At 48.5% G+C, this 27,096-nt stretch overlaps 1 protein-coding gene across 3 annotated transcripts in view; it reads right to left on the reverse strand.

Moving 5' to 3' along the window:
- Positions 1–243: 243 nt before the first annotated feature.
- The window catches only part of EDAR (ectodysplasin A receptor), an 89,565-nt gene continuing 62,712 nt past the window's right edge, over positions 244–27,096 (reverse strand). For 2 of the 3 annotated variants that reach the window (XM_086701495.1, XM_086701492.1), the window contains exons 4-11: positions 21,618–21,703; positions 14,088–14,174; positions 12,371–12,499; positions 12,180–12,254; positions 11,823–11,895; positions 9,096–9,252; positions 7,935–7,995; positions 244–2,927 (exon numbers count right to left, since the gene is read on the reverse strand). In XM_086701495.1, coding sequence (XP_086557621.1) covers positions 2,605–2,927; positions 7,935–7,995; positions 9,096–9,252; positions 11,823–11,895; positions 12,180–12,254; positions 12,371–12,499; positions 14,088–14,174; positions 21,618–21,703 — 991 coding nt within the window. In that variant the 3' untranslated portion in view covers positions 244–2,604. The remainder of the gene's footprint in view (positions 2,928–7,934; positions 7,996–9,095; positions 9,253–11,822; positions 11,896–12,179; positions 12,255–12,370; positions 12,500–14,087; positions 14,175–21,617; positions 21,704–27,096) is intronic. The other variant, XM_086701493.1, reaches the window with a different exon arrangement.

The following is a 27,096-nucleotide window of genomic DNA, read 5'->3' on the forward strand; positions in this document are numbered from 1 at the left end:
CGGTTTTTTTTGTTTTGTTTTGTTTTGTTTTTGTTTTACAATCTCACTGTAATGTTTGCTTCTGTTGAGTGCATGGCCCAGGGCATAAAAATTTAGGAAGTTCATTTAGGCTGGTCACAATCATACGGTCTCATCTTACACATGCAATAACCAGGAACAGAGCAATCAGAGGCTTCTCCACTCACCTGCCCTCTCCCTCCCTCCACCCCCAGAAAGAACTCACATTGTAGCAGTCTGTAGATCTCCTTTTTATTAGTTTATTGAAACAGTAAAATATAATAAGTTATATATACAGGATGAGACAAAACTATTAACAATTAAGACTTCACTGGCTAAGGCCCACAGCTCCAGCTTAGGGTGTTTCCTAAAAGTTTTTAAGTATAGCAAAATAATGAATGTCTCCATACAAAATGTCAGGGTGGAAGTCCCTGTTCTGGTCAGTGATAATCATTATGGTCGCATTGATTTGAATTCCACAATGTAGGCTAAAGCTCATCAGAATAGACTATTCTTGGATTTATGTCCAAATAAGTAAATGACAAAGGAATGTTTAGCTCTATAAGGACTAACTTTCTAAAAATGGCAGGTTGAGAATCACTGAAACATGGCATGATGCTGGCTAGACATCTGGCCCCAGCATTGTAAGTGTGAAATGAGGCAAAGCTCTGGGTCCAGGAACAGCCGCCTCTGCTTCTTCACTGAAAATATTGTTCTTGGGAAACTGCAAGCTGTCTCCCTGGAACAGCATTCTCATCACATGTGACATTTGCAGCCTGATTCAGGGGAACAATCTCATCATCATCATCACAAAGCAGGAGAAAGGGGTGCCATAGGATTTCAAAGAGGGATTAAAAGGATAATTAAGTTTTGCCATGGAGTACTTAGCTTGTAGGATATAGCAAATAGGTTCTGAAAAACAGCAAAGAGACACAGAAAATGATGATATTAAATATTCAGGACCTAATTATGATCCTATCACAGTATGTTCTACATTCATTGGTGGGAAATTGCTTGTTGGCTCTAAATGTATGACTGATTTCCTCTCCCCAAAGCATTTGCTCAGTCATGTGACTTATAATTTTAAAAACATCGCTTTGTAAGTCAGAGACTGGTTTTAATTTGGTAATAACTATAGTCGGATCTGTCATTAGGAAGCTCAGCAGTGAACTCTAAATTAAACCCCTGGTATGATCACTACCCCAGCTCCCATGTTCTTGGCAACTGCAGGTGTAGTAAGAGATTTTGCCAAGAACAATGCCAGTTTATTACTTTACCTCTAAGTGTATGTCAAACAATTATAATTACTCCGAGTTTTTCTGCTTCTAGTCTCATCTTGATGACTCATCTGTGTTCACTTCAATGTGCACCTTGAAGGCCTGGCATTTCCTGAAGTCCACTTTCCTGTTGCCCACCTAAACCTTACTTTTCCTGATTACAGAATCACAGACTAATCTCTCTTTTGCAAAAGAGAAACTGAAGCCCAAGAGGGAGAAGAGAATGGCCCAAGCTGGCACAACTAGAATCAGGTCCTTGGATTTAAAGCCCAGGGCCTGCCTGTGTTGTGAGGCTCCATTTTCCTTGACTGGCTCAGAAACCCTCATGTCACAAGGCTCATTCACAAGTCTCAGACACTCAGAATCTAAAATTATGCATGGCTGAATTCCTAGGAAGTCACAATTTCTCTTTCCACATATAGCTGACCACTCATTTCTGTTTGAAGCAAAAACAGGCTGACACATAATTTAAATGGACTGTGTCTTTGAACATTGCTGCCCCCAAAGGGTCAAATCTGACTAGGGATGAGAGTGGAAAGCAATTCATGTGTAATACAAAACCACTGGGTCTCAGGCCTGGGAATCAGGCAATAGGTGAAACTGGCCACTGGACACAGGTCTACTTGACTGGACAAACACATGCCTTGTAGATCAGTGACAGAAGGCAGGCCACAGAGTGAACTCTTCCATTAGTGATTGGAAGGGCTGTAGGAATACGAATGACCTTAAGAACAGCCACTTAGGATATTAACAGACTTGTACCAAACCTGACACACTATGTGGAGTGTGGCATCTGCCTTTGGTAGCCATTTCACCAGGCATTCGAGCTTCTTTCTTCATGATGCTGCCCTCCTTCATCACCCCAGTGGGGAGCCATCTCCCTCCCTCAGAACTTATTATGTTTTCTTAGTATCCCTTCGTCTAGACTGTTTGATGTTTTCTAGCAAGATGGTTTGTAGACACGTCTTCTGTCTCTCCTGAGGTTGTAAACTCCTTAAAAACAGGTACTAGATTCTTCACCTCTGTCATCCCCACATTGTTTGGTTCATCTGAGCACCCAAAAACATCCCTTGAATGAGTTGAATAAATATTCATCCTGCCTGGTGAGGTACAGGTGGGTAGCTGGGACTATCCCAACTTTAATCTTTTATTTTTGGTTAGATTAGAAGACAGGCCTCATTTCCTCTTGTTCCTTGGAATGGCCTAAGGCAAATCCTCATGACAGCAGAAAAAGCCTGACTCTTGGCAGTCTGTCGCCAGCACTCACAGCTCCAGAGCCCTTGGTAGATCCTTGGTGCCTCCCAGGGAGGGCAGACTATAGGCAGGCTCCTCAGGATGTAGTGGGTGGCTGGGAGGCAGGTGGCACAAGCCCAGCCCACTCCAGTATGTCTGCACACAAGGACTCCACAGCATCCAGCCGTTCAATCTGCACCAGTTTTGTGAGCAGCTCTGGGATGCTGTAGCCTGCTGTGCTGATGCGATCAAAGAGCTGCATGCCATCTGTCATGCCCCCAATCTCATCCCTCTTGAGTCCAAAGCTCTCGGCAAGGTGGCGCCATGTTTTCACAACAGCCTTCTCGGAGTTGTACGTGGAACTGAGCATTCGGCTTGTCTTCTCAAGGCAGTCAAATGGCAGCTCTGTGGGGCTGAGACCTGAGGACAAATAGCCATAGTCAGACATTGCAAATGGCAGTCAATAGAAGCTCAACACCATTAAAAATTATTTTTAAAACTTAAAAAAAGATTGTAAAATAAAACACAGATGCAGAAAACCATATAAAATAAGTGCAGAGCTTGAGGTGAACTACACCCAGGACTTTGCCAGCCACAAGAGAAGCCTTACCATGGATCCTAACCCCAATAACAGCCCCTTCCTCCTAGGAAAATAGCCACTATATTGACTGTTACAATAATCCCCTCAAGAACACTGTCAGCAGTCACCAAAGCCTTGAATATGGGCTACCCTTAGGTTACCGTGCTTTACATGGAGCTGGGCTGAGGAGGGAGTCAAAAGGACAGTATTATGCCCTTTATGGAGACAGCAGTCACCTTTATGAAAAGTGCTTTCAAAGACAGCCCAAAATTGGTGTTACCTGAGCCAACTCACTGCAACCTGAGTGGTCCCATGGTTCTCAATCTTCCTGCCTGTTAGACTTCCCTGGGAGCATTTTTTAAAAATGATGTATTTTTACTTTTGGCAGCTGGAGTAGACATGCTTTTCCTGATTGCTCCTAGTAAGTACAGCTAAAAACCCTAGATGCTCTGTACAAAGCAAACACAAAGAGACTCTGGAAAGTGGTGAGAAAAGACAGACTGGTAGAGAGCTTGGGAATAAAGCAATGACATGGTGCTGAGCCTTTTGCATCATTATCCAAGACATGGAGCTGAAGAGTCTGGCAATCCAGAAATATGAACAATAACAAACCAAAATCGTCCAACAGATGCCTGCTCTAACTAAAGCACTAGGAAAAAAGAAGCTTAGCAAGAAGAAAACATTTAGACAGTAACTGCTTTGTTACAGCCAAACACCACAGAGAAAACTGTGGCCCCACCCTCAACAAGGCCAGCAAAGCCTGGATGTCCACTCTCCATAGGCTGTTACATTGCACCAGGTTTCAGGGAAGGCAAGGTCAAGAGCCTGGACTTTATCATCATCAGCTGGTAACAAGCCTCCCAGCCCAGTGGTATCAGTGGAGACCACTTGGAAAAACAGTTTCCCACCCCATCCCTCTGCCATCAACAAAAAGAGATTCCTACTTGGGTGTAAATGAAGGCTGAGTGGGAACCTAGATATTTACCCCCATAGAGGTATCAGAGGAAGCCAGATACAACAGAGGGTTTAAATAAGACACAGAGTCTCATAACATGACATAAAACTCTCCAGGTTTCAATAGAAACCCACTTATCCTACCAAGAACTAGGAAGATCTCAAATGTTCTTAATTTTACTTTTGAAAATATTTCCAAAAAGGGATAAAGAGTGTGAGGCAGGGTCAGCCAAATTCTCTGTGGTTTTTGTAGCTAGAAAAATCTCAAATAAAAATAGAAAATATCAGAGATAACAGAGATGCTAGAATTACCTGACAAGGATTTTATAGAAGCCATGATACAAATGCTTCAACAAATAATTACATACATGCTTAAAACAAGTGAAAAAAAATGGGAAGCCTTAGCAAAAGATAGAAAATATAAGAACCAAGTAGAAATGTTAGAACTGCAAAAATACAATTGAGATAAAAAGTTAAGTAGATATGCTCAATGGCAGAATATAGACTGAGGAAAGAATTAGTGAACTGGGTAAGAGAATAGAAATCACTTATTTGAACAACAGATAAAAAATAAACTGAAAAACACAGAGCCCCAAGGACCTGTGGGGCTATAACAAAATATCTCACATTTTTGTCATGGAGGCCTAGGAGAGGAGAAAGAGAGTGTGGATGAAAAAAGAAATAATAACTGAAAGTTCCCCAAACTTGGAAAGAGACATAAGCCTACAGATTTAAGAAGCTGAGAAAACTCCAAACAGAATACACCCAAAGAAATTCATACCAAGATACATCATAAATTCATGGAGCTAAAGACAAAGGAATCTTGAAAATAGCAAGAAAAAAATCAACACTTTACCTACAGGGGAAAAGTATTAGAATGAGAAAGTATTTCTCATCAGAAACCTGGAAGCCAAAGGGATGTGGCACTGTATTTTCAACTATGGAAATGAAAGAACTGTCAACACAGTGCCCCATGCCCAGTGAAAATACCTCTCAAGAGTGAGGGGAAAATCAAGGCATTCTCAAAATGAAGGAGAACTAAGAATTTGTCACCAAGAGAACTACCCTAAAAGAATGACAAAGGGAGGTCTCTAAACAGAAAGGAAATGCTAAAAGAAGGAACTTTGGAACATCAGTAAAGAGCACAGTAAGCAAAAATATTGGTAACCACAATAGCTTTCCTTTTAGGTTTTCTGAGTTATGTTTGCTAGTTTGAAGCAACTGATGTGGTTCTATATATAGAGAGAGGAAATATTTAAGACAACTATAAACAGGAAAGACATAAAGAGAAGCCGTTGTTTTTTTTTTAAAGTAGGCTTCATGCCCAGTGCGGAACCCAGTGGGGAGCTTGAACTCATGACCCTGAGATCAAGACCTGAGCTGTGATCAAGAGTTGGATGCTTAACTGAGCCACCCAGGTGTCCCAGGATGTAAGGTTTTTATACTTCCCTTGAACTAGTGAAAGGATGACCTCAGTGGATTATATATGTATATATAATACAGTACCTAGAGAAACTGCTAAAATAGCTATGGAAAAAGATGCACTCAAAACATATAGTATACATCACTCAAAAAACATCAAAGTGTATTTCTAAATTATGTTCAAGTGACCCAAAGGAAAGCAGGAAAAAGAAAACAGAGAAATGAAAAACAGAGACAAAAAAGAGTAAACAAAAAATAAAATAGCAATCTTAAATGCTAACATATCAATGACTATGTTAAAAATATCCTAATTATATGCTATCTACAAGAAGCTGATGTCCAATATAATGATATAGGCAGGTTGAAAGTACAAGAATAGAAAAAGATATACTATGTAAACACTTAATAAAAGGAAAGCACAAGTGGCTATTACATCAGACAGAGTAGACTTCAGAATAAAGGAAATGACCAGAGATAGAGAGGGACATTAATAAAAGGGTCAATCCACTGTCTGTGAAGACATAGCAATCCTAAATCTATATGCATCAAACAACAGAGCTCCAAAATATATGAAGCAAAAAACTGAAGAAATCAAACAACAGAGCTCCAAAATATATGAAGCAAAAAACTGAAGAACTTAAAGGAGAAATAGACAATTCCACAATTACAGTTGGGGACTTCAACGCCTTTCCCTTAGTGATTCATAGAACAATTACTAGGAAATCAGCAAGAATACAGAACTCAACAACACAAGGAAAATCCAACCATGAAGAAAATCCAATCAACATTATAGAACACTTGACTCAACAATAGCAGAATACAGGCCTTCAATTTCAACAAAAGAATTTAAAAGAATTGAAAGAGTGTATTTGCCTACCACAATGGAATCAAACCATAAATCAATAAATAACAAAGATAACAGGAAAATCTTCACACACTTGGAAAGTAAACAACAACCTCTTTTTTTTTCTATTGTCAGGGATGAAATTTGGTTTATTACATTTATTTCTCCATGGAGTTATTGCATTTAAAGACATGGTTTATTTTTCAAATGAAGAGACTTCTTTTCAGAGATCTTTATTAGGTTCCTGTCAGTTCCCTTGACTTTCCTTTAGAAGCAAATTGCATATGGGGGTGGGGGAAGAAAAGATATATGGATCCTCCTCTTTCTGGGAGGTTTTAGAACCAAAGGCTGTTGGTGTTTCCCATGCAGGGATGAGTCACCAGCAGTCACTTTCTCCTCTGTGTCCTTCCTTCTGCCATGAAGAGAGCCACTGGCACTGGGAATAACTCCACAGTGCTGCCCTCCACTGGGCAGCTGAGGTCCCTTGGCCTTGCCAGCCTTATCACACAGGCTGACCCTGGGGCATGTATATTTTTGGAGAAGAGATGCCATATTTCAGCAGGCAGCCAAGTAGAGTTCTTGGCCCCTAGAACTTTTTTTCAACGTTTATTTATTTTTGGGACAGAGAGAGACAGAGCATGAACGGGGGAGGGGCAGAGAGAGAGGGAGACACAGAATCGGAAACAGGCTCCAGGCTCCGAGCCATCAGCCCAGAGCCTGACGCGGGGCTCGAACTCACGGACCGCGAGATCGTGACCTGGCTGAAGTCGACGCTTAACCGACTGCGCCACCCAGGCGCCCCATTGGCCCCTAGAACTTATTTCTGACCAACAGAGCACCCAGCCAGGGAGCCTGCCCCAGGCAAGGTATGCTGGGCTCTAACTGTGCGGAGAACTGAGAGCACCAGGCTCCACTCCTGCTGCCTGGGCCAGACCTTGAAGTCCAAGGAGGGATGCCAGTGAGAGCAGGACTGAGTGGCCTGATGAAGCCGGGAACATTCCCTAACCTCAGTGATAAGGGGTTTTGTCTCCTGGGTGAATACAAAGGTGATTTAGAGCCTGGATTGAGAAGAAGTGGGCAGTGTGGATTCCTGTTTCAGGTTGAAATGTTTATATTCCTAGTCCTGCTGCCCATACCTGGAGGGTACTTGCTGTGATACAGCCTGACTTTGCTTGCTCCAGAAGCATCTTTGTGGATGGAGACCATTACACAGGGAAAGGGCAAGGCCAGCTAATTATTGGGTAAGTGACTGAAAACACCAATGTAAGGACAGGATCTGGGGACACTGGAGGACACTGTTCTCTAGATCATCCTGAATCCACAGTCCCCTAGAGAGGCTCTGCCCTGGGGATGGGTGTCATCTTCTTGTCCTGTGAGGGAAAGGGCTGTGGGGAGTGCCAGGCAAAAGTTTTAAATAGCTTCATGCCAAATCCCATGTCCTTCCACACCTGAAGTGGGTTCCCCAGCCACTGGGATAAGGAGCATGACAAGCTAGAGTGGGCGGCCTTTCTCAGCCCTCATGGGGCCTCAGGACTCCTACCAGAGCTGTTTCCTACATATTGATGATTGGGACAAGATCCTTGGGGAAACCTGGCTAAGTGTCCCCCAACAGTGCATCCATGCTTACCTTCAACAACTCCACACACATTGGCATACACATCCAATATCTTTTTCCTTCGACTTTGAATCTATAGGAAAAGTTAAGAGAATGTTAATTTTCACAAGGGAAAGTGGTAGTCATCAAAGACACAAATTCTCCATTGGAGTGTTGGCAGCTGCTCTCCCCTGACTTCTAGTCAGAAATGCTGAATGGCGCCCTCACATGAACATCTCATCAGGAAATCACAGGGAGAAAGCCTTTTCTTCAGGTCTCTGCCTGAAGCACATTCAGTATTCACAGAGGTAGAGGCTGCTGCTCCCACTGGACATTCAGGCTCACAAGACACCTGCATCAGTCTGTGTGGGAGGGTAAGTGGTGAGGACCCCAGCCAGCGGTGGCCTGAGATGCTATGGCCGTGTCTGCAGCTATCCACAGACTCTTCTCCCAGAGCACACAGCTTGGGGTAAGGACACAAGGCCCATGCTGGATGAGTGCAGAAGGGACCCTGGCTGAAAAGTCCCATGCCCCACAGGAGCCAATACCTCTCAGAAAAACTCCATAGGCCTCCAGGGTCCCTGCAAGTGATGGGTGCCATTACAGACATCCCTGAACTCAGGGCAGCCCAGAGCATGGCATCCCTGTCCAGACCCAGGCCAGATTCGGCTTCCCAATGGAGGGACTTTTTTTTACCCTAAGCTACCTTACCTAGCAACATGCTGACCTGGGGTTGGGAGAATAGGTCCCAAGGGGCTGCCAACGACCCAAGTGCTACACACTCAGGCAGCCTGGGCAGACCTGTGCTTCTTTGCCCATGCACCCTGCCATGAGGGTGGGGGCCTGATTTAGGTGACAAGCCCTTTGGACAATTTTACATGAAAAATGCATATTATGTATGTGTGTGTATTCATATGCCCATTCCCACCCCCACCCCACACATATACATACGCTTGTCTGCTTAGATACACACCAGTATGTTTGCAAAGGTTTTTTCCTGTCCTATGGTATCCCAAACAATTTTAACTTTTTTTTCTTTGCTTATTTTCATTTTCTTTTGTAAAGTTCTATAATAGAGAGATAAGTTTCCTATTTTTTTACTATATCGTTTTGAACCTGCCACTCTGTCTAGGTTCCTGGCGGTGGGTCTACTGGGGAATGGTGAGCGTGCGTGCGGCAGCGCCAGGGCCTCACCCCGGCTGACTTGGTGGCTGCCGACTTCTCCCGGGCCAGGTGAACCAGCGACAACAGGCACAGCTCTGGGGAGCCCTGCTTGTCAGTGGCAGGCTCCTCATCACTGTCCATGCTCCGGCTTAGCAGCTGCTCATTCTCCGATGATGCGTCATTCTCGCTGTGGAAGCAGAAGGGTGTGTGTTAACTGCAGCCCTGATACGTCCTCCCAGTGGGGAGACAACCGGGTCAGGGACTTGTTCCCCATGCTTTTACTGAGCAGCTTCTGGGCATGAAGCGAGAGAGACGTGCCCCGCTCTTACTCCTCGTCCTCTGCTATTTTCCCAACTAGTGACCCGGATGTTGGGTGGCCTGCAGGTGTCCTGTCAGAGGACTCACAAGGTGTCTCATGAGCACCGCAGGGCTGGGGTCCAACAGTGAGGGGGACAGCATCTGTTCATCTGTCCACCCCCACCTAGCTCAGTCAAGCTTTCTTAAATACATCACAGCTTCCTATATTTAATGCAGGAAAGTGCCAGGTTCAGCCTCGTGTCTAAAAGCAAACAGTTTATGTGGCCAGCACCGAATCTGTGCAAGCTCTCTGGAATAACCCAAAACAAAGCTGAATGGAGCCTGCCTGGGGACCCCCTCTTGACTAGGGGGTGACCTGGCTGAAATGTGTGCGTTGTGGTGGGGGGGGAGTCACAGAGAGCCTGGCGAGGGGCTCTGGGAAATCCCCCAGGAAGTCATGTGGGCCCACTTCCACCACTGCTCATTGTCCACAGCCTTAGGCACATGTGGGGTGGAGCTTAAACTCTCAAAATCATTCCAAATATATAAAAAACAGCATTCTTTTTTATAGGCATCCTGCTGGCTTCCTGTGGTCTGGCTGAAGACTTACAAAGAATTATTCTTTTCTAGCAACTGGGTTACAGTAATGAAGCCCACACTCAAACACAACTGTAGAGACCAGATAAAGGTGAGGCCCAGTAGGTTCAAGGGACTCACTTGGAGTTGGCTGGCCTGCTGCTGTCTCCACTTGACAGCAGGCTAGGAACAAAAGCATGGTTGTCCCCAGAGACCACTGACTGTCCTAGGTCCTTTCCCTAAGAACTGAGAGCAGGCAGAGGGGAGAGGAGCTCTGTGCCTTGTCTTCTATAGCACCATCGTTGGGTTTTAAGTTTTACTTGACATTTACATATGAAACAAGTATTATTTTTCCAAATATTTTTCCAAATACCCCAAATTTCCCTTATTCTTTAGATGAAGCTTAAGTCATGGGACACATCCCTGCCCTTTTTAGTATTCCTTTTTCCTTACTTTTGAGAATGAGCAAAGGCTGGAAGAACAGAAGAGGAGAGGCCGCCACAACACCAGGCTGGATAGACTGGAGGGTGGAGGAGAAACTTGTCCCCAGGGAGGCACTCTGCAGAGCCAGACCCTGCATCATGGCCCCTGCATGCCCTGGTGTTCTGAAATGAGGTCAGTGGGAATGGAGGCACTCACAGGAAATACCTGCCGTCTGAGGGCCTGCTGAGGTGGACACACTTTCTTTTCTTCCAGCATGCAAAGATTTCATGATTTAAGTCTGCTTTCTGACCTTGTGTCAGGGGTCTTGAGAGATGCTGGGGTTTTCCAAATGTAACATGTTTAGAAGTGCTTTATTAACACCAAAGCTCTACATGAACATGTGGATTCATGATCATTCCTACAAATGAAAGCCTTTGCAAGAGTTCACCCACCACAGGAAGGTCCCAGGCCGGAGGCCAGGACAGGAGGCATTGCTCCTCTGCTCTTCCTGTAACTAGTTTGGGGGTCTCCCATGGCCTCTGTGCCCCAAATACATGGGCATTTGGGTAGACGGTGTCCTGGAATGGCCAAGTGGGTGGAGGCTGGACAGGGTGCTGATACCATGGGGTGGGTTTTCGGAACCTAAGCAGGACCAAGTTCAAATTACCATCTAAGGGGCTAAGGAAAAGTTCACTTCCCTCTGCCCTAGACATTAGAGCCAGGGCTGATTCTACATCCTAATGTGCACTAAGTATGGTGCAAATTTCATATGCCAAACCTCTTCCTTAAGAGGCCTTACTTCATAAGCATTAGTGGTTGGTCTGGAGCCTGTACAATGTGGGCTCTGGAGTCAGAGCTCCAGGGGCTCTGGCTCTCTGCCCTGCCACTCATGGATGTGTGACCTCAGGCATGTGACAGCTTCCAGACCTTGGCTTCCCACAATCAGGGATATTAGCACCTTGCTCATGGGGTGCTTACACTTAGCATGGTGCCTGGCGGCCAGATGTCTGGTAGCCATCATCATCACCTCTGCCATTCAGGGTTTAGGGATACTAGTGCTGGCCTTAGCACTAGTGATGTCAGTGTCAGTGCTGGCCGCAGTAGGCTGCTGGAGAAGAAAGGGGCACTCGCAGGCTTTGGGTCTGCATGCAGAAGGTGGATGTAGAAGAAGAAGGCCCAGGGCATCTGGCCCTGGAGCAAGGTGTTAACCACCTGCCCCTCATGCTGCCTGGCCCCTGCTGCAGGTCAGTGGTGAGGCTGAAACCTGGTACTCACTTGCCTTGCCGGTCTTGAGGCCCTGCTCCCTCTGGAGCCTCCAGCCAGTGGCTAGGCTTCTCCATGTGCTCCCCATCTGGCAACCCAGCTCCCCTTCCTGCTCAGGAACCCAAGAGGATCCCTGACGTCTCCTTGGGCTGGGGGCTGCTCCATCCCATGGTAAGTGGCTGCCTTGGCTTGGCTTACCTCTTGGCAGTCTTGGCTGGAGCTGCAGTCAGCTTCTCAAATTCATCCTTCTCGGAGAAAATCACCACGCTGTCTGCAGATAAATGGAAAGATTGGGGGTGGGAGAAGGGAGCTGGAGTCGGCCCCTGACTCTGAGCTCATCCTTCCCTGCTCACTTCCTCTTTAGCAGGCCTGACTGGTGTCTAAACCACACCACCCTCAGAGCCAAGCACAATGTGGGGGCACTGACACTTTTTCCTGCAGCCCTGTTCTACGTTGCATGGGAACACCAGTGTCATGAGGCCAGGCTGGTGAGTGGGGCAGACAACCTCCACCCTGGAGATGGACACCCGTGCTGTGGGGGCTGTGTATGCAGACCTTGGGCCTCTTTCTTCTCCTCTTCCTTGCTCACTTGGGCTTCCACACTCTTCACTGGGTGGCTGGTGCAGCATGCTGGTTGGAGAAAGGGAAGGGTGTGAGGAGCCTGGCTCGCTGACAGGGTAAGCTGATGGAGCAATCTGAGAGTGAGGGTTTGTGGGGTGGGTGTAGGGGCATTGGGGAGCAGTCACCTGGGGCTGAAGGCTTCGTCTTCATGATGTAGAACATGATGATGAGGACAATGGCTATGGCCATGATGAAGATGGTGGACATGGCAATGATCAGGGCTGTGGCCAGGTGCCCTTGGCCTGAGAGCTCTGCTGGAGGCAGGGAGAGAGGGCAACATAGGGCTCAGGACTCCCTACAAGAGCCCATCAGGCCGGCATGACCCGCCCTCTGAGAAGATGGCAGTGCCTGTGGCAGGAGATGCTTCCAGGGGACCCTCAGAATCCAAAACACTTGCTTAGCCTGAGACCCAAGCTGTACAGATTTTCTTTGGGAATCATGTCAGGACTGCCCAGGAGCTCTCCTGGCTGGTCTCAACTAAGGCTGATCCAGACTTCTCTGGAACCCCATGGTTTGGGTTCACTCAGTTGTTCCTGAGGTGCTTGCTTGTGCTTCTACTACTTTGGGAGCCCTGGGTCAGGTGGGATATGGAGAGGAAGAGACCCATGAGCAAGTGTCCTGAAGACAGTTCCACCCAAGGTTTTTCTGAGGGCTAGAAATTCTATTTTTGGTTTGGCTCTGTCCTGTGTCTCATGCAATTTCAGTTGCATGTAATAATCGGAGTCTCAGGGCAAAGGTGGTACAGGTGCTGCCACACCTCTTCCTCTGTTCCATCACCTCCACCATGATTCTTCCCTGGGGCGGTTCACCAGGCGATTCTCAGTCATTTCCCCAGTAATGCCTGCTGTTGATACATACAATGCCCTGACGTGTGTTCTAATTCTCTGAAATCACAAGATTCCTGTTGTCATGAGGCAGGATCCAGGTTACCCACCATGGGAAAGGGATAAGATCTAAAGCACTGGGGACCATGTAAGGGAGGTGGCAGCCCTTTAGGAAGAGGCATAGAGCTTGTAGCCCCAGCACTGCCTGTTTCCACAGCTGCCCATCCTCCCCAGTGGGGTGTGTCTGCAGGAAAACTGGCCTCAGCTTGTCATGTGGGGAGTATCATTATTTGGATGCCAGGTATGGATGATATAAATGTTGTAATATTCTCTGTGGTGTGCTATTCCTGCCCCTCACTTGGGGTCTGGAGGAAATGAGACTCATATATCCTAGCAAAGTCTTCCTGCTTTGATGCTCTGTGAAAGTACAGGTCAGGTTTGGAGAGCAATGCCAAGGCTGGCACACTGAGTGCACTGTGGGATTTTGAAGGGCCCCCAAGCCTCACTGAGACCAGGGCTCTAAATATGCTTAAATAACAGCATTAAAACTGCCAGATGGCAGCATGAGGCCTTGATCTGAGAGAAACATGGGTCTTGGGGTCTTTTGCCCTCCTCAAGATTTTCCATCCCTAAGGGAATAGGTAGTGAAACGTAGTTACTGGAAACAAATATTAAAGTGTTGAACTCAGTAGGTTTATCTGAAAGCCAGCAACAGAATGGCTATTGCTGTCAAGCCCAGCCACGGCCAGGAAGCTGGCTCCCCTCTAAGGGGCCGCCTGTGCTCTGAGCACCACCCTGCCATCCCCAGGATGTGCTTTTCTTGCCAGCATGTTCTAAGGGGCCCAGAACACCCATGGAGAGATCCATTCCACTCCTTGCAGAGATCATGACCACCTTCCTGCTACTGGGGGCACTGAGGAGCCCTACTGCTATTCCTCATAGCTGCTTCCAGCCTCCCTTTTGCTCTTATCCAAGCCCCTCATTTCCAGCTGGCTAGCTGCAGAAGTGCAATCCTTACCTTTGTGGGCGTGCTGGAAAGGAGAGAGGGTGCTGCTGCCAGAGGTGCTGGGGAAGTTGGCAGAGACTCCGGAGCTGGCTCCTGTACCTGCAATGAGAACCCAGTCACCGTGTATTCCTCGGGATGACCTGGACAAGCCCCACCTCCAAGGATGGAACGCAAGGTGTAGTCGCAGAGCCCGGAGATCTAGTATTCTAGATTATGCAGGGACTGCAGCAAGGGGCACAGGACAGGGAAACATTTTAATCTCCTAGAATGTTTCATAATCCCTAAAGAGTGTTCTGACCTCCCAAGGGTTAATCTTCAAGAGAAGACACGTAGGTAAATCTGCTAAGACTAAAAAGTGGTGCCTCACCAACTCAATATTTCTATGAACAGAGGTAAAATATATGCAATCTATAAAGATGAGAAAAGTACATATACATACAAGTATTACTGGAGGAAAGTAATAATTGAGAAATTTCTTCAATTACACAAAACAGAAATGTCTTTTTAATACTTTTTCTAGTTATAAAAGTAATATGTTCCATTATTAAAAATCAGGAAAAAAATGGGAACACAAGAAAGAAGTAAAAGAATTGCTAGCTGAAGTTGAAAATTTGGTGTGTTTTCCTTTAGGATTTTCCTAGGATTCATTTTTTTTAATGTTTATTTATTTTTGAGAGAGTCAGCATGAGCAGCAGAGGGGCAGAGAGAGAGGGAGACACAGAATCTGAAACAGGCTCCAGGCTCCGAGCTGTCAGCACAGAGCCTGACCTGGGGATCAAACTCCCGGACCGCGAGATCATGACCTCAGCTGAATTCAGATGCTCAGCCGACTGAGCCACTGAGGTGCCCCTCCTAGGATTCATTTTTAAAAATACTTGTGCTCAAGCAGTTTAAGAATAGAGATGAACTTTGCCTTCTTTCAAAACTGTGACTCCTAAAACTTCCCTTCTCTATTCCTTCTATCACTTAGCAGGGATGAAATGGAAGCTGGTTTTGTGACCAATTGCATCACTGAGAAATTGGTTAAAACAAAGCAAAAATGTTCTGCCACAGAAAACACAACATCCTGATAGCCAATCTTCCTGTAGGCTGGACTTGAGTTTTGCCATTAACGAAAATGATCATGTTTCAAATATGCTTCTTCTGTCTCATTTTTGTCTCTGCCAGTTCTGGAGTAATTTGTGAAGTGTCCTTGCACGATCCCAAGTAAGGGCAGGTGAGCTGGCCTCTCCAAAAGTCACACACTCGGTCCCCCAGCTGGCCCAGCAAGGAGTGACACCTTCCCTGGGACCCTGGTCAGCCAGCCTCAAGGCTTTCATGAGAGCCATCTGTAACACAGTTTCTTTAAGAGAAGTCATTCAGGAGAAACCACACTCTGTAAGTGGTATTTCCAAAACTACCCGTGCACACAGCTTGGGTCAACTTGGGAGATGGGCACCACAGCCAACTGGGTGAGGAAAGTCCTGTTGAATTATCCACACATCTATGTCCAGTAAGTAGACAAGGTCACAGGAGAGCAGGGCCAGAACAAAAGAGAAAACTGCAAATACAATGGGGACAGACTGAAGATTGGCTCCTGGGGTCACTGTACTTCTGTTGGGTGCCATGGGTCTCAGGGGTGGCCTGTCACTTGGGTTTGCCAGGAATGTAACTGTTGCTGCTGGATGAGAAATGTCATCTGCAGGTGGAGGAGTCAAGAGGTGGGCTCTTTAAACCACACACCTACTGTAAGGAAGCACTGAGGGGTGTGAGGCACACATAACCCCAGCAGCCCCTGCACAGGGGCCAGCCTGGGAGCCCAAGAAGGCTTGTCAGCAAAGTCACCTTGGGGCGTGCTGGGACCACCCTGCCACCCTTCCAGCCCAGGCCAGATCAGTCTTGCTAAATCAGACCTCTCAGCACCAGAGGTGTCTCCTGTCTGGGGATCCATCACTTCTGGAGCCCAGGGGTCTAACTTATCTGGTGCTCCTGGTCTTTGCCCTTTCACCTGGTCTCTGTCACCTGCTGTGCTGCCCCAGACATGGATGTGGCTGTGCCAGGACCACCACACAATGGATGGAGCAGTCCCCTCCCCTGCACAGGGCACTCTGAGTTCTGTGGCTCTGGCTTCTCTCTTCTTTCTCAACTGCTGGTTATGGGGATCACTTCTTAGCTCTGCCATTACAAGAAGGGGGGCATGCTGAGGGGTGCATGGGGCACCAAGGCAGCAGGCCCATCTGTGGTGCCCAGCTCTGCGCACCACCATGGGCTACCCTTGTGTTAGTGCAGACTGCAGAGCTGACCCGCTCAGAATGGAGGTGGCCCGCACCTTCCTCCCCCACCATCCCCAAACTTTTTAGCCTTTTCACCTGGCCTCAGAACCAGTGGCCTCTCAGGAAGTGCTGGTGGGAAGGTGCACCCCCTCTCCGTCTCCCTGTGAGGGCTATGTGCACACGACAAACCCTGGGGCTGGGGGCTCTGCTGTGTGCACCTCACAGGCCATCTGGCTCCCCTTCATCATGGTAAGGGGCCTTCAACTGCATCCAGTCAAGTAGGAAAAGCAACATGGGGCATGGCTTTAAGCAGAACCCAATTTCTTTTTTGAAAGCAAACAGGACACTGAAAATAAAGCTAATCTATCTGTTTGGTAAGGGGCTGAAAGGAGTTTAAGCTATTCATCAGGAAAAAAAATACCCATGGGCTCTGTTTGTGGATTTGTCATCTTTGTCTCTTCTTGTCCCTTTCTGCCAGGGCTTGCCGGCCAAGGCTGGGTGACAGAGTCTGGGGTTAGAGGCACAAATGTGCCCAGGCCTGTGGTCCAGGAAGGAACAATGAGAACAGCCCAGCCACACACAGACTTGTGAGATGACTTTGCACCCGACTGGCAGGACTGCTCACACAGCGCCATCAGCAAACAAGGTGTCCAGGCTACTGCATGTCAGTAAAACACATCTCACTACACCCAATGGACAGCTCCTGAACTCGGTCAGGTGGCAAGGTGGGCCCTGCCTCCACCCTGGTTCACTAGACGTTCCCCCAATTGAGCTCTAGCCAGTGTCAAATGAATGGCCCTGGCCTGCAGGTGCTGGGTGGGGTGTTCTCTGGCTGTTCAATGATCCCTGAGCCTACTAGAAAAATGTTCTGTTCTGAGCACATCCCAGGGACAGAGGGAGGGTAGGCAGGAAGGCTGCATGATTAGAGGTCTATCTCTGTGGGTAGGTGCCCTGAGTACAGCAGGCCACCAGGCCACCAGGCCACTGCATGGCAATTTCCCTATTCCAGATTCCCCTTTGGTCTAATGAGGGTTAACTCAGTACTGACACAAGTATTTGGTGTCTGGGAGGTTTCCCTCCACTCCAACACATGGCAAGTTTTGGGTCCACTTGGCCTCCTCAGAATGGATTGTTAGGTGAACATATTTCTCAGTAGTTTCTGTCGGGTGGCCAACTACTGGTCCATCTTACACAGCATAATGCTCCCACTGGAGCCTAGCTTTGAATAAGCAGAGATAAGTCCTTTACACACAGAGTCAGAGAAGTAGATGAAAACCGTAGGCCCAGAAAATCGGCAGACATCTTCACACAAGGTCTATATTAAAATGAAAGCAAGTGGGTCCTGGCTCTGCTTAGCTCACTGGTGTGTTCGGGGCAGACTGACTTGGACAGTAGGTAGGGGAGGTGGGGGTTCTACACGGTGTAGGCCCATTTTCTTCAAGAGGATTTTGAGAACTGTAAGCCTGTGGCTCAATGCAATAATACCTCTATTCAATGTGATGACAGGACTTACGGGGCCTTTGAGGTTTGTTAATCCACACAGTTTATAAATATGCCGTATGTGTTACAGACTGCTGGTCTTCTCTGCATAGGGCAAACAGGTTGGATTTTCAGGAGTGGTTTGATTCTTAGAGCTGTCGGCGCAGGTGCCCCCAGGATGCTGTGTTGGCCCAGTGCCCCCCAGTGGCGGAGCCTGGAACAATGGGCAAAGCTGCTGGAAACTTGGCAGGAGGGTGTCTCCAGGATCTCCCTGGAAATGCAGTCTAGGAACCCACCCCAGACCTGCCTTGTCGGGATCTCTTTCTTAGCAGGACTCTGTGATGGATGTACACATTCCAGTTTGAGAGACACTGTGTTAGAAACAGCTGGCCACTGGCATTTGGGAATGCCACAGCTCCACATTTAGTGGGCATTGCATGATGGCATCTGAATGAAACTTGCCACAGCTTTCCTAAGCAGAATTCTCCAAAACAGACTCTGGTTGAGTCTATCCTGGACCCGATGCAGGGCTTGTCGTCATGGAGGAGGGATAATAAAAATGAGGACATTGGGACAAGTGAGGACCCAGCCCCGGACCTGCCTCATTGGTCCCTCCAGCATTCTGTGAGGGTGGGCTCCTGTTGGTCTGGTCCCACTGGGGCAGGTGGGGGACAGAAAGTCAGTGTGGGCTACCTGGGGTGGGGCCACGCTCACCCATTGGGCTGTGGAACTCTGCCATCTGCTCCCTGAGCACCCTGTGTGGTACTGGGTGGACTCATCATCCACGGTTGATGCACCATCCCTCACCACATCTTATGACACAGATATCCACATTTTAAGGATGAGGAAACTAAGGCATAAAGTTAAGTAACTTTCCTAAGAGGGGAAACTCATAATGAAACCCAAATTTTCCTGGCTATGGCACCAGGCCACCTCTGTGTTATCACACCACAGATTCCTTTATGAGGCAGCCCTCAGGCATGAGTTCTTCAGAATGTGCGGGAAATAAAAACAGACAGTGCTGGTTCACCAAGTGAATAGTGCTCTTTGACTTGGGCTTCTTCTCTTTTTTCCATCTGGTGCTGATTTGCCAGCGCCCAGATAGGGATGGGATTGGAAGTGACTGCGGTCATTGCTGCATCTGGAAGGAAGCTGCACACTTTCCTATGGGCAGGTCACAAGCAGGGGAGGAGGGGAGGCTCCTCTGGGGGTGCTCTGAGCATCCAGGGGCCTCCCTGTTGCACTCTAGTTGGTTTAGAGAGGAGTCCTCATTTGCACTTGCTTTGTGCTTTCAATACTGCAAGTATTTTGTGCACGTAGGTCAGCCCTATTGGCATACTGAGAGGATATTAGTTTCTCAATTTTACAGGAGAGAAAACAGATGGAGGGTGGTTCCTGGCTTGCAGGGTTTTTCACAGTCCCTGAATACCAGGCTCCACAGTAACGTCCACTAATTTCTGTTCTCATGAGAGAGAACAACTGGCCCAAAGGCAAGATGATCGCAAACAATGGCCCCTTCACCCTACATTTCATAGAGCTGTGTAGGGAAGATGCTTCTGTAAGATGGAAGAGGAACCCCTGTACAGAGAGAGGGGGAGTGCCCTAGAGGGTGGGGGGAGATGTGACAGCTCCTGGCTGGCCTTCTCTGGTATGGTGTCTTCCAGACTCCTGCATGGGTGTCTTTCAGGGGGCTCCTGTCACCTCTGGCCAGCTCCAGGTCTGCATTATATGCTTTGCCCAGGGTCCATGCCAGGGTCTCTGACCACAGGTTTGCACACTCTGCTACTCACTGACTCTGGGTAGTTTCATGCAGCAAGTGCCCAGGTAAATCATGTCAAAACTAGAGGGAGCGTCTCAGCTTGGAGGCAAAGGAGTTCTTGACCACTGACTGTAGGCTCAGGAAAGGCAGCACCTGATGGGACTGGGACAGCCAGCCAGTGATGTCAGGATCCTGATGAATGAGGCTTCACTGACTCTCCTGGCTCTCCTGGGGTGGAGCTGTTGAAGGCAGCCCTATGGATTTGAGTCCCAGGGTCTTCATGGAGGCTGTGGTCACAACTAGCTTTTCTGATTATATTGGCTGCTCCTGAGCAGGAGTCTTGGTTTGAAAGATCTTGGGACTGAAGCTTGGTGCAGGGGGGAGGTGCAGACCCCAGAGCTGGAGACAGAAACTCTCACATGCACACTTGAAACCCTGACCCAGGCAGGGCTCCATTCACCATGACACCCCACAACCTAGCTGGTTACCTCTCCCCATTTTCCAGATTGGCAGACAGAGGTCTGGAGGCTTGCCCCTTGACTCTTGGCTTCAGTGTCTTTGCTGGCCTCTTTTAGGGCTGGATGCTATGAACCCACTACAAGGCCTTACTGGAAGCTGGTTTTCAGTTAAGCAATTCAGGGCTGGGGGCTGGGGAAAGGATGCACTTATTTTCAAAGTGTCGAGGGCTCAGGGGCTCTGCTTTCTCTCCCCGTGTGATGGACCCCATTGTTGGACGGCAAGAGGAGGGAGGCACCCCTCCCCTGCCTCAGAGCTCTTCCAGCCATCTGGCTGGTTATGGAAGGCCTGGGCAAGAACAAACCTCATGTGTGTGAGCTTGTTTTCCAGGTTCTTCAGGCAAAGACACTTTTCTGCATAGGTAGGGGAGTGCCTCACATCTTCCCAGTGAGAACTCCATCCCAGAACTATCTGGTATTGAATTAGTTGGGATCCTCTAGCAGGAGGCAGTGGCACGGCGAGCAGACTTCACCACGGGACCTGCTGGAAGCCTGGAGCCCTTGGCCCTCCCCTAATTTGTGAATTAATGAGCATGTGGCTGGGTACAAAGCTTAGCTTTAAAGATATGCAAATCCATTACTGCCAGTGCATCTACTGAAGTTATCTAGGAAAGAGGGGTGGCCCCCCAGGGGCAACCTGACACATGCCCACCTGCCCACTTGGGCATCTCCTCCCCCTGAACCATAAGGTGCGGGCGGAGGGCGCGGTGTGGAGTGGTGCTCCTTGTTTGCTTCTCTCCTTCCCTCCCTCCCACTACTCTTAAGGGCAGGCCCTTGTTCTACTCCCCTGGGCAGGAATATTGTGAGAACATGGAGTGGGGGAGAGGCAGGGTCCCCGCACAGCCCCTCTTCTGCCCTGTGGTAGGAGTGGGCCTGGGGGAGAGCAAGGAAGGGCTCCTGCAGCCCAGGGACAGCTGTCCACCCACTCTCTTCCATGGCGTCTCTCCAGACCATAGATCCAAGGGGCCACATGCTACATTCTCTGGAGCAGAGGTCCCTGGCCCTTCCTCACAGATACATGCAGTGAGAATCAACCAGAATGAGAAGGGGAAAGAGACAGCTTAAGGTGGGACTCTGAATCTGCGAGCCTCACTGATTACATGGGCTTTGTGGAGTCCAGTTCATTCACTGTGACCACTCCTCATCTTTCCCTTGGTCTCATCTGGTTTGAAATGTATATACAAGAACTTAAAATTGTCTAGTACTTTGCAGGACTTTGCAAAAATACCTTGGCAACTGTGATCTCATTGGTCTTTCCAATAATTGCATGAGATGGAGGGTTCAGATTTTAAAGCCCCATGTCACAGATGACAAAACTTGTTCAAGGTGTCAGGTGACTGACTCATGGTTCAGCTATAGCAGACTTCCCTTCAGGGACCTGCTGCCTGACTGGCCAGGCCATGGGAGCATTTTTGTTTATGCCTGCACTGTATTCATCTGCCTGGGTGCTGGGACTGGCTTATTTTTACAACACCGCATAACAAGAGATACCAGTGCTGAAGCAGCAGTGTTCCAATGGAAGGACAAGGGCACTCACATTCCTTGGTGTTAGGGGGTGCCAGGAGGCAGGAGTAGCAGACCATGCCGTAGATGTTCCTGGGTCTATTTTCCAACATGTAGTAGCTACAGGGAGGGCGAGACAAGACAAAGCAGACAGGTGAGCCAGGTGTCACCACAAGCAAGTACTGATCACTTGGCATGCCCGTGATTCAGGCATGATCCAAGCATGATCAAAGTGTAACCAAAGTCAGGGATGAGACACATGCCATGGGAATCGGGAACCCTCAGAAATAGCAGCCCATTTTGACCACTGAGTTTCTCTGGGAGTTTTCAGCATGTCTTGAAATGGAAAAACAGTTTTTCTAATAATAGGCCACTTTGGGCCTTTAAATCTCCTTTCCTTTATGATTGTTTTCACTGATGAATTTGTTGTGTGTGTGTGTGTCCTCATCATCTTCATCCACATCATCGACCAAAGTATCTGTGTGCCTACCACATGTAGACCCTGATTAGCTCTCTGGGAGTTCCAGCCAGCGAGCCAGATCCCCCTGGAGGAGGAGCTTCCCCCCCCTCAGCAAAAGCCTGTCTCAGAACCACTAGCCTGGCAGGATTACTGGCAAATATGTCTATAAGCCCCTACGATACTGGCACCTCACAGACCTTCTGCATGCCTGCTAAGATTGAACAGAGCTGGCTGCAGTGGACAGAAAGCAGCAATGTCTAGAGAGGTCAACGCAGAAGGCCTTAGGGTTGGCCTGACATACAACCAGGTCATAACTGAAATTCCTTTGTTTCCACCTCAGGAAGCACCTGACTCAGACGCTGCATAAGCTCAAGTGTTCGCACTGGGGTGGCATGTACTGAATGAAACAGAGAAATCATTCACAATAAGACTGTGAAGTCGTTTACCCCCATTGATGCCACGTATTTTGAGCCTCCCAGTGTCAGTGTGCCAGCCCTGATGACCACGCTAGCCTGCAGAGCTCTGTACCCTGAGTCAGGACCCCTTGGACCTGGCAATCCTCACCTCCAGTGCTCACAGCTCTGGCTCCTTTCCACATGCAGACTTTGGCACCTCTCTTGGCATGTGCCTGCTTTTCATAAACACACATTCAGCGGTGATCATGAAACCATTTATCACATCATGAGAGGTCGATTAAGTAACGTGAGCTGGTGCCAACATTTTTCCTTATGATTTCAAGAGATGAAAAATCCCTCTTCACTATTGGCTTTTTCCATGGTTGGTTTTTAATCTCTTTCTTATTAGCCGTGCACACCCAGGCCCCACTGATGGCAGGGTAGGTGGCAGCATGGCAGGGGTGCTGGGGTTGTCTTTGGACTCCAGCCGCCATGAGCTGGACCATTACCAATAACATTATGATCATAATTGCCTGCCCTTCCTCAGGGCCTTTTATCCTCAGATCCCTGTGTATCTCATAAACATTAATTAGTCAATCTTAAAACAGCCCTCAGAGAAGCCACAACAGCCAGTTTTACAGTTAAGCCTTCTGGAAAAAGCCTCTCTCAAACATTCTGCCACTCTCCATAAGGCATCTGTGCCTGGGATGCAGGAAGTGACAGTGGGGCCTATGGAGCATCTGCTCCCAAGAGGTGGCAAGTGTCTGTGTGTGGCCTCATGAGGGTGACAGGCTTCAGGCCAGCCCCCTGATTTCTAACATCCAGACCCACTGTTGGCACTTGGGGCTCTGAGTTAGTCCTCACCTCCCCTTCGGGCACATTCTTCTGCTGGATCAGGACTGTTGGTGTGCCTGGCCTGGGAGTCCCTCAGGGCCAGTCTTGCTCATAGCTATATTCCTACTATCTGTGCAGGGCACTGAGGAGGCATGGTTCTAGGCCAACATTGGTTGGAAAAATCAGATGAACAACACTAAGTTCTCCTCCACAGAAGTTCAAAGTTCACAGCCTGACGAGGGCCCTGAGGGCATTCTCTGCATCTTTCTTCCTCCCTTTTTTTTTTTTTCAACGTTTTTATTTATTTTTGGGACAGAGAGAGACAGAGCATGAACGGGGGAGGGGCAGAGAGAGAGGGAGACACAGAATCGGAAACAGGCTCCAGCCTCGGAGCCATCAGCCCAGAGCCTGACGCGGGGCTCGAACTCACGGACCGCGAGATCGTGACCTGGCTGAAGCCGGACGCTTAACCGACTGCGCCACCCAGGCGCCCCTTCCTCCCTTTTAAAAAAGAAGCAGCACAGCTAAACCTACCCTGTTTGACACCTGAGCTCTGAGCTCTGTCTGAGATGAAGAGCCGGAGCTGCCCAGCGGGTGGAGAATGCCTGGGCTTAGAACATGGCTCCCTGATGGGTCTGCGGGGCCGCCACGCTCTGTGCACACTTGGGGGCGGGTCTGCTGCCCTTCCTCGCACACAGTTCCTTCTCGCTTTCATCCCAAGCGGGGGGCGGTGGGGGGGGGGGGTCTGTCTGACTCCCATGGGGGCTCGGCAGGGCTGCAGCAGGGCCTCCTGTCCTGATGCTGTGTCTGGACCAAGCTGTGTGACATATTAAATAACGTAGCCAAGAAACAAAATACTGAAAGGCAATACATCGAAAAAAATAAATTGGTTCCAGAGGAACTTCCCAGCCTGAGTTGGCATGTGAACTGCCTCTCGCATTTCCAGGCATGTACCACTGCCCAGAACATTGTCAGGTGTGAGGGTTTCATCTTCAGGGCTAACCTCAGCAACTCGTGCTGCAGCTTACACCCAAACCTCTCAGTCTGGCTACACAGGAGTGGAGAATCATTGCTGGGCTGCTTCTATCTGACAGATTCCCATCAGCCTGAAGCTGGGTGTTCATTCAGGGGTCTGTGTCCCTGCCACAGAGTATTGGGTCCCTCTGTCTTTCTGTAGGGGCCTGATTTCCTACACTTTGATCTATGTTTTGACTTTTCTTAGTTCTTTTTTGTTTTTTGTTTTTTTCCTCAAGGGTTGATTAAGGTAAGGAGAAAGATAAAACGCAGTTTAAATGGGGCCTCTAGAATCTTCTATGAAGGGGTTGACTTATTCCATGTCAACAGATATATAGATTTCCCCCAAAGATTTCCTTTCCTCAGGGCTCCTAAGCTTGTAATGGATGTGATGGAGCCATTGGATGTTGTCTTCCCACACAATGAGGCACGTAGAACCGTGTCCTTCACCTGGCCCTCCAACAACCCTAGAATGCCTTATTTGAAGGGAGTGGACATGGACTGGAAACCGGCCAACAGAAGGTAAGATGGGCCACTGCCAGCCATGGATAAGACGCTGCTCTGGCAGGGGGTGGGGGTGGGCTATGAAATAAAACCTCCATGTCTTCCTCTTCTCCTGATTTGTTCCCTGTCCTCCCACACAGCATTTCTCAACAGGAAAGCCATGTATGCTCATTGTTCTGCCAGCATCTCAGCCGCATACTGACGCACAGCAGAGAGGGCAAAGAATAAGGGGAGTGTGCCTGCCAAACCACAAGGGGGGCAGGGCCAAGGGAGCCTATGGTGTTAGGAAGACAAATCCGTGGCGGCCTGCATTGTGGCCTGGCAGCCACATGGACTCCATGAAAACAGCCTTTCACTGAGTGAACAGCGCCAGCTTACCCAGACTCCTGGTAACCCTCCCCTGTGACACAGAGCATGAGAGCCTCATTTGTTCTCTGGGCCTATGGTGGGTAACAAGAGACGGGAGGTCCTGAGGCCCTGGAGCCTTCCCCTGACAAGCACAGTACTCTATAGAGCCCCTCTGAGGAGGCTGGGGGACCAGAGATAAAGTAGGGGCCTTCTGCTACAGTGGCCTTGGGGTTGGGAGTGACTTATTTGAATGGTCTGTCACACTACAGGGCCAAACTGGAAACCAACTACATCTTCATATCTGTGAAGGATGCAGTGAGATGAAAGTCGAGACGTATCTCCGGCACAGTGGCCTTCATCCACTCAATGAGTGCCCTGGGTGATTCAGTCAAGGTGTGGAAGAAGGAGGTCGCTGTTCCTATGGAGCAGGGAGCGAGTTACTCAAGACTTCAGAGCTCAGAAGACCCTTTTAAGAGTACAGATGCTGGCTTCCCCATTAATCTACAGATGGTCATTCTTATCTTTTGAAGCCTTCTAGAAGCAGGGCACTCACAACTATTCCACTGGTAATCTTCTTTCTGGTAAATATATTGGGACCAAGGAAATTGTCTTCACTGCCACAGAACACCCTTTCTCGTGACCAAGCTGGCACCTGCTTACAGGACAAGGTTATTTACTGCATTGGTTCCCGGGCTTATGCTTTCTGGCTAGAAAGTCTTTGTAGCCTAAAGATAAGAATGAAACAGGCTGCTCAATGTGCATTATCATTGCCCCTTCTAGATCATCTGTAATTATGCCATGGCTGAATCTCAGAGACCACTGTGGGATGCATGTATGGTCTGAGCCACTGCTGGGACAAAGCCAGCAATGCTGTGAGTGAGGCTCCATTCTGCATCTACCCATGCTCCCCTTCTGTTTCACTGGAACAGCCTGTCTGGACAACACCATTAGTGCAGAGATGACTTGCAGATCTGATTTGAACTTCATTCCTGTTTATCCATCTCTGTGTCAGATAGCTTGGTCTGGATGTTACAACCACCTCAAATCACACACACACCTCTTCCACCCTCCCTTCACCTTCCCTCCAAAATTCCTCCTCCTCCAGTATCCCACCTCTTAGCAAGTGGGTCTCACTGTCCACACAGCTGGCCAAGGAAGACATCTGAGATTCCTTTTCAAAATATACTTCCCCCACCCCCCACGCCCTTGGTCTGCAACTCCGGTCAATGCTATCTTCCAGTGAGCTCTCATGTTTCCTCTCCCTCCAATTCCTAAGGCTCCCACTTTGCCCCAGTTCTCACAACGCCCCTGGGCTCCTGTGTCTTCCCTACACAGCACATTTTCCTCACTGCTGCCAAAAGGATCTTCCAAGGTACAGTCCAATTGTGTCCTATACCAGCTTAGAAGTCTGCATGGTGGTCTGCTTCCACACTGAGCTAACGACCAGTGTCTTCAACATTGTTCTCCAGAGCCATTTTCCTTCTGGCCCCTGCCCCCCTCTCTGCTTTCTCCACAACCCCTGGGCATGCCTCCTCTGCAGCCACAGGGACCCTCAGCTCCACATCCCACCAGGTTGCTTGCCCCTTTGAGCTTTGCCCTGAGCATCTTGGAGAGCTCTGTCCTAATTCTTAGCCTGACTAACTCCCACCTTCCCAATGTCACCCTGAGAAGTCTTCTGAGACCCCTTCCGACCCACCACCCCAACCATGAAGCGAGGGGTCCTTCCCGGACTTCTAGAACACCGTGTACACCTACCATACTATGCTGTGGTTACTGATTTTCTTGTCTCCTTCACAGAAAAGTGTCTTTCCTCTTTGCCTCACTAGTGCCTACCTAGTAGATTCTGACTTCACAGGTTTACTAAAACAAATGCAGAAGCGGTTATGCTAGGTCGTGAATGCAAAGTCAGATTCTCACCCTGAGAGACTGTGAGAATAAGTTGAAATTTTGCAAAGAGG

The sequence above is a fragment of the Puma concolor genome, chromosome A3 (genome assembly GCF_028749965.1).
Source record: "Puma concolor isolate L17-30 chromosome A3, mPumCon1.1.hap2, whole genome shotgun sequence".
In the NCBI taxonomy this organism is placed as follows: domain Eukaryota; kingdom Metazoa; phylum Chordata; class Mammalia; order Carnivora; family Felidae; genus Puma; species Puma concolor.